Source organism: Podarcis raffonei, chromosome 10, assembly GCF_027172205.1.
Source record: "Podarcis raffonei isolate rPodRaf1 chromosome 10, rPodRaf1.pri, whole genome shotgun sequence".
In the NCBI taxonomy this organism is placed as follows: Eukaryota; Metazoa; Chordata; class Lepidosauria; order Squamata; family Lacertidae; genus Podarcis; species Podarcis raffonei.
The window spans coordinates 7,066,145-7,084,519 of record NC_070611.1 but is presented as its reverse complement, the minus strand read 5'-3'; the positions used below and the strand labels follow the sequence as shown (position 1 = coordinate 7,084,519).

At 43.1% G+C, this 18,375-nt stretch overlaps 1 protein-coding gene across 1 annotated transcript in view; it reads left to right on the top strand.

The window, feature by feature from the left end:
• Positions 1-1,557: 1,557 nt before the first annotated feature.
• RELN (reelin) overlaps positions 1,558-18,375 on the top strand; it is a 292,640-nt gene continuing 275,822 nt past the window's right edge. Inside the window, exon 1 of the mRNA XM_053405719.1 lies at positions 1,558-2,087. Within this exon, the coding sequence (XP_053261694.1) occupies positions 1,829-2,087 (259 nt within the window). The 5' untranslated portion in view covers positions 1,558-1,828. The remainder of the gene's footprint in view (positions 2,088-18,375) is intronic.

The window sequence follows — 18,375 nt, the reverse complement described above, 5'->3', positions numbered from 1 at the left end:
ACATCAGATGTGTGGGAGATGGGCCAGAGAGGCAGTCTGCCTGCGCGAAGAGAGGGAAAGATGTAGGCCAGCCACAAGATGCGTTCCATGTGATCAGCTTGTTCTTCCTTGAGATTTGGGGGGGGGGAATTGGGGTGGGGAGGTGAGAAAGGAAGGATGTCTTTCCCTTTGCAATGAAAATAATTCAAGAGGGACCTTCCTGGACTGTACCATTCTTGCACTTCAAAAACGCTGGCAGGTATGCTATCATTTCGAATTACATCATGTACCGAATGCTCACACTGGTTCTGTCGGGTTGCTGGTAGGGGACCAACAAAGCTACATTCAAGCCTGGAAGGTTTGCTACTGCCTCCTGGTGCCGAGGTCCTCCTGCCAGTGCATCCTGAATGTTTGAAAGCGAATGCTTTGCTCCGAAATATTCCTCCAGCCCAAGCTCTGCATTTGGCTTTTCGTTTTCCCCTCCTTCTGTGCATCTGTTCTTTTCCCCAGTGATAGCGCTCTTTCAGTTACACAGGTCTGGGCCGAAGGGATGGCAAGGAAATGTCCCTGCACAAACACACACAGAGCAAAAGAAATAAAACTATGTGAGCCAGAAGCTGCCAATTTAATTACATTTAGCTCTTTCCCCCCTTTTAATTGTTACCAATTGCCCACTCAACTCTTTCGGACGTTAAATACCAAGAATGATATTTTGCACTCCAGTAAGTTCTGGTGCTGTGAGCCTGGCAATTGGAGAAATTAAGATGTAATGCAATGTAATGTTAGGAAGCTGCCAGCCTTGCTTTTTCCTTTTTGTAAGTGTGTGTGGGCTGGGCTGGGGGATCACATTTTTTAAAAAGATCAGATGTGAATGCTCAAAAGCAATGCTCAAAAGAACATCATTTGCTCTTGCTTCTGGGCTAATCATATCAAGGTTGCAAACGACCTTTTTTGATATTGATTTGATATTCATATAATTATCAATAGTTGCACTAATAATAATAATAATAATAATAATAATAATAATAATGGGGTTTTATTCCCCAGCAGGTGCAGCTGAAGTTTCTGTGGTACTCATCCCTGGCCGAAAGAGTGTCCTTGGGTCCCTGATCCGGTGTACTTTATAAGAGGGGAAGAAGAAGGGAGGAGAGAAGGGGAAAGGGGGAAGGAGGACAGAGAAAGAGAGAAGCCCAGACAAAGCCACAGCCAAGTCGCCCTTCCAGCTCCCTGCCCGTCTCTTCCTCACGAGCAGCAGCAACTACAACCAAGCGGGGAGAGCTGCCCCTCCCTCGCTGCCCCCTCAGCCACCAAGGGGAATCCATTATTTCCAGCCCCGGCGCTTTTCTGCCTCATCTTTTCCCTCAGTCTCAGCGCCTGCTTCCTTCGTCGGACTCCAGGCGGGCGGGCGGGCGCTTTCCTGGCCTTGCCCCGCTCGCCCCTCAAGTTGCCCCCGGGAGGGCAGAGGGCGCGGTGGGCGGGAAAGACGAACCTCGCTCCCTCGCGCGCGCGCGCGCTCTCTCTCCTCGCCGCTCCCTTTCCCACTCAAAGCTACCGGCGCGCGGCTTTAAGAAGGTGTGGGGAGCGGGCGCGCGGGAGGGAGACGGAGAGGAGGAGGAGGAGGAGGAGGTGGCAGCTGCTGCTGAGGCGGCTGAGGCGATTTCTGTCTTTCTCTCTGTCCGCGGCGGGGAGTCGCTCGCGGGGCAGCGGCGGCGCCAAACTTCTGGGTCTGCCCCAATTCCCGTCAAACTTCGCTCCCCGCCTTCGGCGCGCGGCGCTCTCCGCCTCCGCTTCTTCCTTGGGGGAGCCCCCCGCCTCTGGATGACCGTGAGGAGCTGGCGGCGAGCGGAGCATGGAGCCCAAGCGGACCCCGCCAGCCCCCCGGCCCCGGACTTTCCCCTCCGGGGCGCTGCTGCTGCTGGGCGTGATGCTCTGGGCGCCGTCCCAGGTGGCCAAGGGCGCCGCGGGCTACTACCCGCGCTTCTCGCCTTTCTTTTTCCTCTGCACCCACCACGGCGAGCTGGAAGGGGACGGCGAGCAGGGCGAGGTGCTCATTGCCCTCCACATCGCGGGGAACCCCACCTTCTACGTGCCGGGACAGGAATACCACGGTAAGGGTCCAGGACGGGGGGGGGCGGTGCTTCTCGTCCGTGAAAAGCACCTGTGAGCTGCTGCTCTTTGCCTGAAGAAAGAGAGTTCGCGGGGAGCGGGGAGGGTTCTTGCTGCCAGGCGCGTGTTGCGCCGCCGACCCCGCACTTCAGAGAAGGGGCCACTTCGGAGCGCGCAGTTCCAGGCTGCGCGGCGCCGGTGGGATTCCGCCGCCGACGCTCAGGCAGCCTTCGCCGCCGGTTCGCGGCTTCTGCCCCCGGTTCTTTCTAGGTCTGGGTGCGTAAGGGGGGAGCCGGTGGCTTCATTCATTGATTTCAGGGATGGAGGCAGAGGAAGACTTGCGCAGAACAAAAAACAAACCACGACCACCTTACACCCCGTTGGTTTCAGTGGGTTTAGCCTGGCTAAGGCTGGATCTAGTCCTTTGCGGGGGGGGAGTCGCCCCTGCCCCCGCCAAACCAAGCCTCTCCCTTGGTTTGACAAGAAGAGGAAATGGATTCAGGTGGTGTAACCCGAAGTACTCCCTGCCCCCGCCCAAGTCATTTTTGGGCAACGAATTTGGTTCCTTCCCTTGTTCTCAACGCGTCTCCCTTCAGCCCCCCCCCGCCCCCGTTGCTGCCCTTCTTCGCTTCCTAGTTTTGTCTTCAGAGCTTTTGCGCGCTCCTCCTCTTTAAAAATGAAGTCGAGACACCCTGTTCTCTCCATCCCTTAATCTGCAGTCTAGAAAACTTTTCAAAAATCTATTACACTACTTTTTTTCCTCTTGTTTGCCACAAATCTGAGAGGCTTTGTCTCCAGGCCAGAGGGGTTAGTGATGGGAAAAGGTGACATTGTGGAGTGGCAGGAGGAAATCCTGCATTTGCATTTGTGCTTAGGACAATGATTCCAGTGTCCTTTGGATTATTTTTTTTAAAAAAATGCTGTGTGATGTTTCAGATGATGTGTTTGGGGTTAATTAATGTGTTTTTCAATCTTAAATGTGATTTTATTTCAAATAAAAGATTTATGATGAAAAGCTATTGTGCTGTATTGGCTTGATGAAGTGGTGGAATTGGGGCAGCGAGATCTGGGTTCAAATCCATGTTAAGTCATGAAGTTCATGTGAATGACTTTGGGCTACCCACTAAACTGCATGAGGGGGATACACATGGGTTTCACCTTCTTTTTTCATCTTCCTAACACCATCCTGAACTATCTGGAAGTTGGGTGCCATTAAAAATGCTGTAGATGAAATATTAGCTAATAATTCCTCATAAATTCATTTGTAAATTATTATAATTCCTTATTAATTTACACGGTATGTGGGTTGCACATTGAGACAATTTGGGGGAGTGGTGGGTTTAGGAGGGAACATTTTGGTTGTTCTGTTTGGGATCTATGCAGCATGAACCTAAGCACATCTACTCTGGGAAAAGTTCCATTGAGTTCAGTGCAATTTACTACAAAGTACTTTTGCATGCTCACTTGGAGGGTAACACATGTCCATAAGCTTGGTAGGATTTACTTTTGAGCCAACATGCTTGGGATCACAGTGTTGGTCCAGCCTCAAAGCCCAGAATGATTTTAAACACTGCTGCTTGTCTACTAGTGGGTGGGAGTATTTTATATTGTATTCTACCCCAAGACTTCGTGACAGGCAGGGTGGGATAAAAATCCTAATTAATAAAAGGGAAAGAAGACAGGTGCTGCTGGCTACGTCCTTGTGACAGAGATTTAACATAAAGTAGTTTTATTGATTTAATTAGGACTTCAAGAACGTTTAGTTGATTGGGACCTGTTCAAATAGAAACTGTTGTCTGGTATCGCCTGTAGATATTTTCGAGCTTAGCTACTTGTTAACTGTGACCTAGAAGAAAAATAAGTGATTACTTGCAGAGTTTGTATGTCATTTATGATGTAAATTATGAAGACAAATGAATCCTTGGGGGTTCCTTTCTATTTTGGTCCTGGTAGCATGACTACTAATAGCCTAGAGTGAACGTTAACCTCTCTTGTCTCAAACTGTGTGTTAAAACCTGTACTGCACTGGTGTGCAAATGCTCAATGCCCTTGTTGATACCTTTCTCTTGGGCTGTGTAGCTGGTCGTCAAAGGCATTTTTTTTGCTTCTGGAGAATCATGCAAAAGCTCTTAGGATTTGGAAGAGAGACTTTCCACTGCCCTCAGTGGCCTTTAGAGTGTAGAGCCCCGCCTGAATAGATAGCAGTTCCATTGCTTGGTAAATGCACACAAAGAGTTGAGTGGTGCCATTTGAAGGTCACCCATTAACTTCCGTAAGAATGATCAGCCAATATGATTGTGACACAGGCTTGACCCCAGAAGTGATTGAGCTTTGTTACTCAGTGTGACCTCAAGGATGGGGATAATTTTGACGATAAATGTTGAAAGTGAGACTGTTAGGTCAGATGCTCAAAGCTGGGTTCAGTGAACCAATCAAGTTTTATTGGAAGATCCTACATTGTCCTTAATTTTCTTCTTTGTCCCTAAATGGAAGAGCTCTAGTTGTTAGGTTGAAGTGAATTTTTCACAGCGAGAGGGAATTACGGTACCTTTACAGAGATAAAGAAAGCTGCTTTTGTTTTGTCGTTCTTTTATTTCTTTTCCCATAGTTCTTAGTCTTCCGGAACACTATTGCCTGCTTGTTCCATTTTTGCTTCTAACTGTAAGTTGTCTCACATTGAGCACTCCAGTAGCTGCTCTGCCTCCAGTGGTGATGCTGGAAGTGGGAGCACATCTTGGGTGACATCACAGCTGGGGGGGGGTTGTTGGAGCAAGGGAATGGTGGGCCAAGCAGTGCTGAGCTGTGGTGATGTGCAATTGAATGATTATGGCAACTGCACATCACACTCCATCCTGTCACCACTGCTGCCACCTGCCAGTATGTACAGGAAGGACCTTCCTTCTTGCTTGGATGTTGCCCAGGATTGACAGCCATCAAGCCATTTTCCCCTGTCAGTATTCCTCCCTAGGAGATTATGTTTTTAAAAAAGGTTTAGACCCCTAGTATCCATGTTTATCACTGGAGTCATTTAGATGTACCCCCCTTTCTGTTATTTTTATTTTTCATTCTGTTAAACTGGTTTATCCAACACCTCCAACATGACCTAAATCTGTATATATTATGTTAGCCTCTCAGTTCACTTAATGCACAGGATAAAGCAGAGACGGACCAATACCCTAAACATTTATTTGGATGTGTGTCCAACTGAATTAACTTGGCTTCATTTCTGTATATAAGTGCACATATTTGCAGCCTAAATCAGAGAGGGTGAAACAGGTGGAAGAAGCACTTGTATGGGGTGGGGGCAGGGAGACGGAAGGAGTTTGATTACCTTTGGTTTCGCCATTTGCATAAAAAAACTTTCATGCCATTTTCACATGAGCAAACCAAAAGTGTATGCTTGCATAGCACAGTTCTTGGCCAGCAGCAAATTTCTGGATTTTAAGAAATGTGATCATGTAAGTGCAGCTTTTTTGTTGTTGTTGTTGCCCACAAAACAACAAAAAAGCTGCACTTACATGATCACATTTCTTAAGATCACAAAACAACAAAAAAGCTGCACTTACATGATCACATTTCTCACATTTTCTGTTTAAGAACCCCAAGAGCTTTTGGTTTTTTTTTTTTTTTGTATAATAATAAAATAACAATAAATGTAGACCCTTATTATTTATGACTTCACTCTAGACTGTGACAGGGCAACCACTTTCTCTTAGCACCCATATGTGATATTTTGCACATCCAGAACAAAATACCTTGAGACACTATTGCTACAAAGTAAACAAGGCACATTTAACACCATAGCATGCATTATCTGTGTCTGAATTCTCTTATTTAGATGAAAGGATTTATGAGAGATCAAAACATTTCGAAGTTTTATTACACCAAGAATGCCAGGAGTTGCCTAGTGCTACCGACACATGTATATTTTAGTTTAGCCAATGGCATTTGTACTCAATTGTCTGTAATGGATGCTTTCTCTCACTCTTATCAGTTTGTCCTCAAATATTTTAGATGTGTAGATACTAGAAGATCATGTAGGAATGTTAGTAATATGCTATTGTTGTGGAAGGGAGGGAGGGAGAAAAACACACACCCCGAGTGGCACCTTCTTGTCCAAATAACAGCCGAAAGCAAATGTTCATACCCAAGTAAAATACTTGGGGCCCATAGAATTTCTGGTGACCACAATGGAGCAACTCTTAAGTAGCTCTTCCACACTTGAGACTTACATACGCTTTATTTTAAAAGGGTCCTTAATATGACTATAAAAAATGTATGCATTTGATATTTCTTCCAGATTCTCTTGCACATGAACAGCATTTAGATGTGGCACAAAAAACAAGTGATGGTTTGAGATGGGCTTCTTAGCGTCATGTGATAATGCGAAGGAATTCCCACAGATTTGTAGGAGGGGGATCTGAGAGCTAAGAGCTAGAGTGTCTTATGGAAAAGGTTGGGAGAGTCAATTGAATTATATGCTCTGTTGCTTAAACTCTTCTCCCAAACTGTCAGCACAGAGTAAGCTGGATTCTGAGAGCACTTCTCGGCTGCTATTTTCAAGTAGCATTCAATCACAAACCAGCAAATTCAAGCCTTTGCAATTATTGTTGATTGGGAGGTCTGGCACAACAAATGCGCTTCCCCAAAATACTGGACTTTTTGTGATAAGGGAAATGCACTGGGAAGTGTGAGATGGCACTCAATTTGACGCAATGCCACCTAGCCGCCTTGCAAACAAATCAGAATGTGGTGTAGTGGCTAGACTAGGACTGGAAAGACCCAAGTTCCAGTCCTCATTCAGCAAATCTGGACCAGTTGCTTTCTTTCAGTCTAATCTATAAAGAACATTTGAAGCTCACAGCTTCTCCCCAGTAATTCTGAGAACTGTAGTTTCTCCTCACATAGCTACAGTTCCAGCACCCTTGGCAAACTACAGTCCCCAGGATTCTTTGGGGAAAGTCATGTGCATTTTATGTGCTTTTAAAGGATGGTGTGGATATGTTTGGTCTCACAGGGGTTCTTTTGAAGATAAAAGGTGTCAGGTGAAGGGAATGGGAAAGATGGGGTATATAAATGCAAATAAGACTTATGAGCAAGACCACATGAACATGGTATGCTATAAATGCATGAATAGGATTCAGGGATGTAACTACTAAGTAGGTAATTTCCTTCCATTTGCATTTGATGTAATGTTATCACACACAGTCAGACTTGAACTACCACCTTTTTGTGTGAAATAAAATACTTTGTGTATTACCAGCCTACAGCCATGATTTGTGACCAAAGTTCTCTAATTGCAAAAAAGGAGAAAGTTTTAGTTGTACTGCATACAATTCAAGGGTCTGACCTTGTGTAAAGATATAATCAAACTGGACAAAATGTTGCACATAAAGCAAGTCAATCTCTATTATTTCTAACTCTGCCGTCTAAAGTCTCAGATCTGTAGATTAAATGCTTTAAAGAAGAAGAAAATCTGCTTTGTTAGTTAGGGGAATTGTTTTGGAATACGTATAGATATGTACTCCTGCAATGCCCATTAGAGATGTTGGGCTGGTTCACACTTTAAACTGACGGAGGACCCTCTTTTTGTGACTGAGGAGGCAATGTATCCCCCACCCTCCATGCGTATAATGTGTAACTGAATCATGCCACAAGTTGGCTTCCTCACACATAGGCTTAATTAGTTTGATCTTTCCCCTGAGGAAATATATATATGTGCACTGTACTGATGAACATCAGGGCAATGCTTTGGATATAATGCGTTTCCCTTTTATTTCTAAATGCCTTATTATATCACTCTAGTTTCCTTTCAATAAATGAATTGACTGTGCTTAATTATAATGAAAATCTGTTCTGAGCCGTGCATGCCCGAAAATGCCACAAAAGTCCAGCTGTTCTGACCTAATGCTACAGAGAATCAGTATAGAAGCTGGAAAACATACACACACAGGATTTTTAAAAAGTGTTTCTTAAAACTTCAGATTAGTTCAGATTACTCTTTTTGCTTTTTAAAACAGCACCAGGAATTTGATATAAGGAAAGGTGTTGTTTGGTCCAAGGTTCCAGTGTTAAAACATAGCAAACAAATGAAACTGTGATGGTACGAATGGGGGGGACGACCCAAATCCATAGTTGGGCAGTAACTTAACTAGGGCCAACTGAATCGTTGCAAAATAGTTAAAACAGAGTTAAAACATGGAGTGTATTCAGTTCTGGTCAACTTGAAGTCACACATAAGACAGTGCCAAAATGAGTGAAGGCCAATACTTTGCTTGGATAACCTGGATTGGATAGAATATACCCAGAAGCCAATCAAGGTATAAATTGTACAGTATGTATTTTTGACAAGCCAAGGCAAAAATGAAATATATAAAAGCCATTATTACATTGCTGCTGCAATTTTGAGTAGTGGGGTTCCTTACAAAGCAAGTTCTTAAATTGATACTAGGCCATTGGCACATAGCGCAACTAATTCACCTTACAGTAAAATGTGTGTGAGCCTTTGTTCATTCCAGCTAACTTAAACTATACTTTCACTTGGTATGAATTTGGCCTTGAAAATCTTGTTTTGGGTGGATTTTAATTTCATGTGAAAGTGCTCTGACTCTGAAAACAGTGTCCATTGGCCCCCAAAGTTTTGAGACTAGAACTTTTAAGAAACATAATATTTTCCCCTGTTTGATGTCAGTCTAGAATCATAGAATTGTAGAGTTGGAAAGGGACCCTGAGGGTCATCTAGTCCAACCCCCTGCAAATGCAAGAATCTCAACTAAAGCATCCATGACAGATGACCATCCAACCACTGCTTAAAACTTCCAAGGAAGGAGAGTCCACCACTTCCTGAGGGAGACTGTTCCACTATCAAACAATGCTTACTGTCAGAAAGTTCTTCCTGATGTTTACTCAGAATCTGTAACTTGAATCCATTGGTTTTGGTCCTACCTTGGTCCTACCAGAGCAGGGGAAAACAAGCTTGCTCCATCTTCCATGTAAAAGCTCTTGAGATATTGGAAGATGGTTACCTCTCCTATCATTCCCATCTTTTCTGAGATAACCTTTGTGAGACTTTGGCCTGTTTCACATGTTATATTTTTCCTTCACAGAGCTAATCTCCATTCAGAATAAAGCATGGGGGGTGTGTGATATCACGTGGAGTTGGGGGCAGAGCCAAACGTGGCCGCAGCACAGCAGCAATGCAGCTTCAGTGGCTAGCGGCTCCTCGTCCTGCTGCTGCCACCATCAGGGGGCTGCTTCCCTGTTCCTTCCCCTCTGTTGCAAGAAGAGGAGGAGAAGGAGAAGGAGCCGGCCACTGAAACCGTGCTGTGCTTGGCTCCACACTTGGCCTCCTCCACTGTTTTTGAATGTTTTTTATTATGTCTGACTCTAGGGCCAAACAGAGGTGTCACTGCACTCTGTTAGTTATGTAATCGGGAAAGAGAACAATGTCTCTCGTCCAATGGTGTCATGGGCAGCACTGCTTAGTGATCCCAAAGTTGTTATGAGAATTTCAATAGCACCTCATAAAGGCTGCAGTCTTCTTTTAACATGCTTCCTATCTTTTTGTAAACATTTCCTGCTTGTTCATATTGTTTAAGGAAAATGTTCACTGCATATTGGATTTTGCTGCTGCTTTTGATCTCATTCCTCCCACTTGTGCCAAGTTGGGTATAATATGGTCTTCTGCACCATAACATCTGTGGTCTTCCACTTATACATCCACATTACTACTTTTTTACCGATATGCAACAAAATACATACGTTTTTCTGGATTCAATATACTAACTATAGAAAAGACAATCTATTGCTAGGTTCTTTTGTTTGGGTTTAACTTCAGGATAGCAAATGTTATGAACTTATTAGATCTCTGATTTCGATTTGTGAGGATTAGCATGCTGCTCTTAGACATTTGTGCTAGCAAATCTGCCAAATGTTGGTAGACCATGTTGTGCTATGACAGTCCTTCCAATCACTTCATTGGATTGCCTCCTAGTCCCATGAACACTTAAATCCAAACGTCTTACCACATCAGGTTTTGTATTAGACAGTTCGTGATGTTACTATGATTCGTAACTTTTCCATCTGCACTAGGATGTTAAAATGAAAAATAATAGGAGTATCCATTTGGAGTAAGAATATGATCATGACAGTAATTTGCAAAAATTATACCAAACTTCACCTGAAGATCACAGTGTGGTTTGAAGCATAAAAATACAAAATAAAAACACAAAATCCATATCAAAAACAAACAAACAAACAAACAAACAAACAAACATAAAAACCAACAGCCCCCTTGTTATAACCAAAGCCCTGGTTATAGAGGAAGTTTTCAGCTGATACCTATTCATATTTTGGATTAATGCAGTGTAAGCTTTAATTTTTAATTTAAGAACGGGGTACACACATTTCTTATTGTCAATGCATAGCCTCTGGATTTAAGCAACTTGTGGGGTGAGCACAACTAGCTCATTTTCTCTTCCTTTTTGTGGGAGGGGATAGTAAAATATTAGTATATAATTGAAAAGTTCGTATTTCAAATATGTGAACATTACATTTGCCACCATCATGTTAATCACCAAATTTCATAGATACAAAACTGAAATACTAACCTGCGTTTGGGCACTATGGTCACAATCCTGCCAAAGTTAAGCACTTTTAAGGCTGCAAACATTTGCGTGTGTAGGTCCCCAGGCGACCCCTCAAATAACTTCACACATAACACGTAATTTTTGTTTTGGTTTTTGGGCACTATTTTGGCCACAACTTTATCAAAATACAAAATCAGTGAGTGGTTGTTTAGACATTGGTTATGACTATCTGTCCCCCCGCCTGGGACAGAACTGACATCCCGAGGTCCGATCGATCGGTAGCCAGTAGAAGGGAAAGTCAAACTTGGGGGTCATTTGAGCTAAGTGTCGGACCCACGCCACTCACCCCAGCAGCTCCCCGAAGGCTTGCCGGCCCTGGTCCCATGACAGCGATTGGACGGCCCTGATCCCATGACAGGGATAGGACGAAATCGTGGCAAGCCCCAGGATTCCTTTAACAGAATTCCCTTCAGCGCAATAGGAGGGGCAGGCACAGCCTATCCTGACCCCTCCACCACCAGCATATTATAACCAATGCCGAACCGCAACCTTACAAGTTGTGACAAATTGCTGAGTAGTAGGCAAAAACCAAATGGCCCAGGCAATCACTAAATGGCAAAATTCCTATTAGGCCCCTGCGCCAAGGCAGACGACCCCATGACAGGCAAAGCAAGGTCAACCAGAAAAGAGGGCGGGCGAACAGGTGATCCAATGCACTCTGCAAAGAGAAAGAGAAACCAGAGTGCACCAATATTTAAAGACTATGGTCCCACCCACCCAATTTGCAACATGCAATTTGCCCCAGCAACCCGGTTATCCAATCACAATGCCAGGCAACAACTATTAACCTGCCTGGCAACAAGAGGGCTGGCCCGGCGGCCCACACCGCAACACGTGCTCTCATTTATTGGAGAACACACTATATGAACACTCACTTGGGGCTTGATTCTGGATAAGCAAACACTGAAGCAAATTGCATGACCTATTATTTCAATGTGAGTGAAATACTAACAAGTTTTAAGTTCTACTGAGTCCACTGATAAAGTTAAAAGTATGCTTCTGCTATTACCTCCACTATCAAAATCAGTAGTGTTTTACAGGTGTTCATGTTTGACCCAGGGCTCAACTTTTTAATGTATTGGAAATCCATCATAAGAATTTGAGAATTTCAAAAAATGAGCCCAGTTTCCCCCTGATTATTCTCCTTTTCCCCTTAATTTGCCAAATTGTGTAGTGGTGCAAGTGATACAATTCTCCAATTACATACTTTTGCAAAAAAGAAAAAAAAGGGAGATTAAAATAAAACAGCAGGGGGTGGACTAGATGACCCTTGGCAGCCCTTCCAACTCTACAATTTTATGATTCTTTGATTCTATGGAATGACGAGATAAGAGTAACTTAAGCCCATTAATTTCAATGGGTCTATTCTGAGGAGAATGTAGCTGGACACAACCCAGAGTGAGGGGGAGGCGTGTATTATCAGTGCACTGCATTGATTTCTCTTTGCTTGTATTGCTTCTGAATTAAGCAGTCTATTTTGCCATCATCTTTCAAATTAACTTGGCTATCACTGTTATAGCCCAATCAATGTATGTGGTTAAACTGGCTGTGTGTGGCTCATTTTTTCTGGCAACAAATGTTGCCCAGATTGTTTTTGTGGCTCCCCATGTGTGTCTGTTCCATCTTTTCTTAAAATTACTGGAATGCTTCCCCTTTCATTAAGCAGTATATCAGTTTTATAAATATCTTTTCCTTTTCATTTTATTGTAGGTGCCATTAAGATAAAATAGGCATCTGACTAAACCCACCACAAGCATCTTGGATTTAGTACTGTTTTCCAGTAATGCACATAATGCTGCCTATATATATATATATATATATATATATATATATATATATATTGTAAAAGCCATTGAAATGATGTAAGGAAATGGCTCATAGTCAAGATGGTTTGTGTTTTTTTATAAGGCTATTTTCCCCCCACAGCTGCCAACTTGAAAGGACTTTTCCAATGGATTTCGGCGCATTGAAATGGCTTGGGGAAATGTGATGATTGCAACTTGCCACATTCTGGATCAATATATGTACTATTTCATCATTTGCTGGCTGCAATCTTTACACACAATGAAGAGTTTGCAAGATGAATTTGACACAGCGAAGTGACGAAAGTCAACCACTAGTTGATTCCATCTTTTCTTTTCTTTTTTACATGATATGCCTTTAATTGAACCAGTGGGAAATCTAGTCCATTACTCTCAACATGGCATTTTGGTGGGCATCATAGCTGTCAGGCATGTGCCTTGCTTCCCCCTGCCACCCAAGATTATTTAAGCAGAAATGACTGGTAGGCTCAAATTGTTGTTGTTTAGTCGTTTAGTCGTGTCCGACTCTTCGTGACCCCATGGACCAGAGAACGCCAGGCACCTCTGTCCTCCACTGCCTCCCGCAGTTTGGTCAAACTCATGCTGGTAACCTCGAAAACACTATCCAACCATCTCGTCCTCTGTCGTCCCCTTCTCCTTCTGCCCTCCATCTTTCCCAACATCAGGGTCTTCTCCAGGGAGTCTTCTCTTCTCATGAGGTGGCCAAAGTACTGGAGCCTCAGCTTCACAATCTGTTTCTTTACGGCTCAAATAAGAAGATGCAAAGCAAGACTGCAGCCTCCAGGACCAGCTGATGATATATCCCTCCAAAATACCCCAATGCAGTGTTGTTCTGAGGAATTTGAGAGGTGTGTGTGTGTGGAACTTACCACAAAAAGTGGCATCTCCCACGGGTAGTTACCATTTTTTGGTGGTCACCATTTTTTATCCAAAATACCCAAGAATGATGCTATCATAGCATTTCAGTTGGTGGGAATGAGGAGGACAAGGGCATCACTTGTGCATGTTTCGCTGCCAGGACAGGCAGTAGCCAAAAATGTTTCACAAAAGGTAAAAAAGGAAACCCTGAAGACAAACGCAAGTACTGAAATGATAAATTTACTAACAAAGGGAACACAAAACTCATGTGATTCCAGAAAAGGAAACCCTGAAGACAAACGCAAGTACTGAAATGATAAATTTACTAACAAAGGGAACACAAAACTCATGTGATTCCAGAAAAGGAAACCCTGAAGACAAACGCAAGTACTGAAATGATAAATTTACTAACAAAGGGAACACAAAACTCATGTGATTCCAGAAAAGGGAAACACAGGTGAGCATGGCTTTCAGGTACAGAAATGCGCAAAATCCTGAAGAAGAATAACTTGCAGCCTACCCCTGATGCACACAGATGGGAACTGACCCAACTTCCTCATTTCAAACTAAAAGAAAATGGCTGGCTGTTTTTATGGCTAATATTAAGATTGCCAATTGTTGTACTGAGGCTGAGGAAGGCACCAAGACCCAAGAAAGAGGGAGCAGCTACGAGTGTACCATTGATCATTCTTTTCCCCCAAGATAAGCTGAGGATGATGGAGCTGTACCTTAAAAAGTCATAAACATATTCAGAGACAAAACATTTTGCTAATGCAGAGTTAAAACTAAAAGTACTTCTCACATTTTTAATGCTGCAGTGTTGAAAATGCTAATTTTATCTAGACCTAATGTTTAAGAGGCAATCAGAAAATTTTAATTCTCTTCCCCAAAGTGAGGTGTGAGGTGGGTACTTGCTTATAACTATTTGAAAAAAAACAAAACACATTTTGATACTTTAGTAGAGGTGCTGCTAACTTTGTGGGTGATGAGTGCTTCTCCTTTCTAAAACATAAATTTCAGCCTCAGGAGCTAAGATTTGAACAAACTGGCTGGCTCCACATTGGTGTGTTAATTAGTTCGCAAACCCAGGAACACCATGAGGACTGCAGGGATAAACAATACACATATTCCAGGTGACAAGTTTAGAGCAAGCCTGAGTCTGCTGCAAATTCTGCTCATCCATCTGCCAGAATACATTGAGAATGCATTCTTATCCATCTTCCTTGTTCAGAGCCTCTGTACACCTTCCTGCCAGTGACACAAAACTGCTGCTGCTGCTTGGTCACTCCTTTCCTTATCAATCCTTCTCTAACTGTCAAACTGCATGTTGCATTAAACACATTATTGCATTTAATGTGACTGGTTATTAAAATAAAAATAGTTCCTCTGCCACCCCATCCTCCAGCAGCAGCATTGTGAGATTCCTTTCCAATGCAAGTTGCAGCACTGGGTAGGATTCTTGCCTGGACGCGAGCAGAGGGAACAGGGTTAAACTCTTCCGCCCACTGTGGTTCTGATTCTAATCCTCTCCTCCTCCTGCTGCTGCTGCTGCTGTTTTGTTATTGCAATACATGGTGTGGCTCGCTCAGGCTAAAAAGCCAAGCCAGGAGAAAACAGAGTGAATAATCAGAGGAGAAGGCATAATAGGAAGTAAGCAAAAAATTGGAAAGGAAGGGAATGTATTATTGACAGGCCTTGACAGAAAGTTCATCATGTGCATTTGTTACCCCACAAGCTTCCGTTCTGTTCTTCTCACTTTCCTGAACAGTGGTTTCTCTTTCTCTTAAAAGTAACCTTTGAAAGGTATTCCATACTATTTTATCTATATGACACTTCTATTTCTAGAAAGAGCATTGCTCTTATTATCTCAAATCCTGTTCACCTTTCTATTTTTCGTTTACTTAGTGTCAAATGAGCACTAGTAGCAAAGTAGCTAAAAAAAAAAGGTAGTACATTACTTGCCCCCAACCTAAGGTTCATTGCACCACCATTTTAAATTATTGTTTAAATCAGACATTTAAATAAAAACTCATATACAGTTCTATAAGTTTCAGGGGCAGACTTTGGTAATATGGTACCTTAACGGTAAAGGGACCCCTGACCATTAGGTCCAGTCACAGAAGACTTTGGGGTTGCGGTGCTCATCTCGCTTTATTGGCTGAGGGAGCCGGCGTTTATCTGCAGACAGCTTCCGGGTCATGTGGGTCATGACAAAGCCGCTTCTGGTGAGCCAGAGCAGGGACTGAGCAACGGGAGCTCACCCCGTCACAGGGATTCAAACCGCTAACCTTCTGATCGCCAAGCCCTAAGCTCGGTGGTTTAGACCACAGCGCCACCCACATCCCTAATAAGGCACCTTTAGCGAGGACAAAATTTGGGGCACCCAAATGGATCTTCTCAATTATGGATCTTCTCAAAGTTGTGCACCCTCACCTTGGCACCCTGTGCAGGGGAACCGCCCACACTGTCCTAAATCCAACACTGCTGGTTTTGCCTGTAAACATTAGTAATTTGTGACTCATAATCACCCAAAAGTAAAACAGAACTCCAAGAGGGTGCAAGAGGGTAACAAGTCTTCTGTAGAGATGCCTGATGTTGGCTCATTTATGTACCTCTTTGTATATCTGTAAGCAGCCCAGGTGGTGGGACAGAGCCACTGTCCTAACATTGGTGTTGCTGCCAATTACCTGGATGGGGCAGGAGTGGAATAGGGCCTGGTGGCAGTGAGATCAGGGATGGATAGCTGCACCAGTGGAGCCACTCCATTGCTCCTGCAGGTACACCCATGCAACTCCAAACTCACTGCCCCTCTGTCCCGCTACAGCTTGTATCAGGTAAGCTGCAGCAACACCAATGTGAGGAGGGTGGCTTTCTACTACATAGGCTGCTACTGTATGTAAATAAAGCCATTATTACAAAAGCCCACAAATATCCAGTGTTTTCTTATTCAGTGGAAAGTAGGGTGACCACCTACACATCACCCCAAATGACACTGATTTGCATGCAGACGACACATTGATTTAAATGCACATAGATGCACATTTATAAATAATTGCTGTAACTTAATCAGAAATGTCTTACATCTCACCTAGACTACGGACAGCTGACCTGGGTCCCTCCTCAGTCTTCTATCCGGGTGATACATGTTGATGGACAACTTCAAGGCCCCTTTGTGCTTCTTCTTTATCTTTAAAACAGACTTGAAGTGGACAGTTCTTCAAAGAGAGGACTCCTGTCTCCAAAGGCTGTTCAAACAGAGGACTATCCTTTGTAAAACAGCCATATTGAAAGAAATCAAAACCAGTTGCGCTGCCCTGGGCACTTCTTACCACATGGGGAAATGTGCGGGAATGTACAGGAATCTACTCCCTTTTATGTTTCCTTCAGAAGGCACAGATTACAATCATTAGAATTTCAAATCTATGATCTTGGAGATCAGCTTGACTCAATTTCGCGCTGTGTGTAATTTTTATACAACAGCTGCATGGTGGAGGACTCCTTTTAAAAAGTAAGAATGGAAGGTTTCAGGGAACCAGGAAGAGGGCCTTCTCGGTAGTGGCGCCTGCCCTGTGGAACACCCTCCCATCAGATGTCAAAGAAATTAACAACTGTCTGACTTTTAGAAGACATCTGAAGGCAGCCCTGTTTACGGAAGCTTTTAATATCTAATGAATTATTGTATTTTAATGTTTTCTTGGAAGCTGCCCATCTGTAACTTTGTTTCTCGCAGTGAGGGAACTGCCAGAAGGCCCTCAGAGCTGGACTTCAGTGTCTGGGCAGAACGATGGGGGTGGAGACGCTCCTTCAGATATACAGGACCTAGGCCGTTTAGGGCTTTAAAGGTCAGCACCAACACTTTGAATTGTGCTCGGAAATGTACTAAATGATATTTTTAAATTAAAAGACCAGGTGCTGGGTTACACCTTTTTTTTGTCGACCCCTTGCAATTTAAGCAAGACAGTTTAAAAGGGTCAGCTGTAAAATAAATAGAGCTTTCTCTAACTAAAACAAATTAGTATTAGTATTAAAACAGATTAGTATTAGTATGAATAACTAATATCTCATTATTATTCTTCAAGTTTCCTTAAAAAGGGAATTTGAGAGTTGGTTTGGTTCTTCTCCCAGCACATACATACACATCCTTTGCCAACATGGACAAATAATAATAATTTATTTTTCTTAATACACATGTGAGGTGTTCATTTAGTTCCTACCCTTGGTTCCATCTATGCAGTCAGAATTCAGCTGCTAGTGTGTGTCAGTTGTTGAGTTTTCCTTTTATATTCATTTTTCCACCCAAGTGTTTTTCTTAAATAAATGACACTAAAGTTCTTTGTGGGTGGCATGCAAGTTCTCAACAAAGGACTTGATGGTTTCTCAACAAACCGTCCTCCAATTCATCTTTGGAGGCGAGAGTATTTCACAAACAATGGAATTGAGTGCTGGAGCTTGATGATGCCTTAAAGAAAGAAATTGGAATAATGAGGGCAAGATGAGCTGAAAGAAGATTTCAAAAGAGGCACAGTTCAGGCAGCCGCAAGGGATTTGCAGACTCATTCAGGGTTAAGTAGTGATCCATTTATGAAGCTAAGTAGGGACATGAAAGCATACAAACAATTTGGATATACTGCTGATTTTATATGTCTGTTTCTTGATATGTTAATCATATATGTTCAGGCATTGGTTGTTTTTGAACATTCACCTCCTACAGCATGTTTTCTTAGTTATGCACCAGTGACTTACTATTATTCGTATGTCCATGTCTGTTAACAGACATCATGAAATGGAGTTGTCTCCATTGGTATCCTTAATTCAGAATAAATGTTCATTCGATTTCCATGAATATTCTGGCTTTTTGCATCATCATCATCATATTAATAAGTACCCCGCCCATCCAACTGGGTTGCTTAACAAGGTTTTCCTGCAATTGTCCTATGGATTTAGGACCAGAGCCCACATTA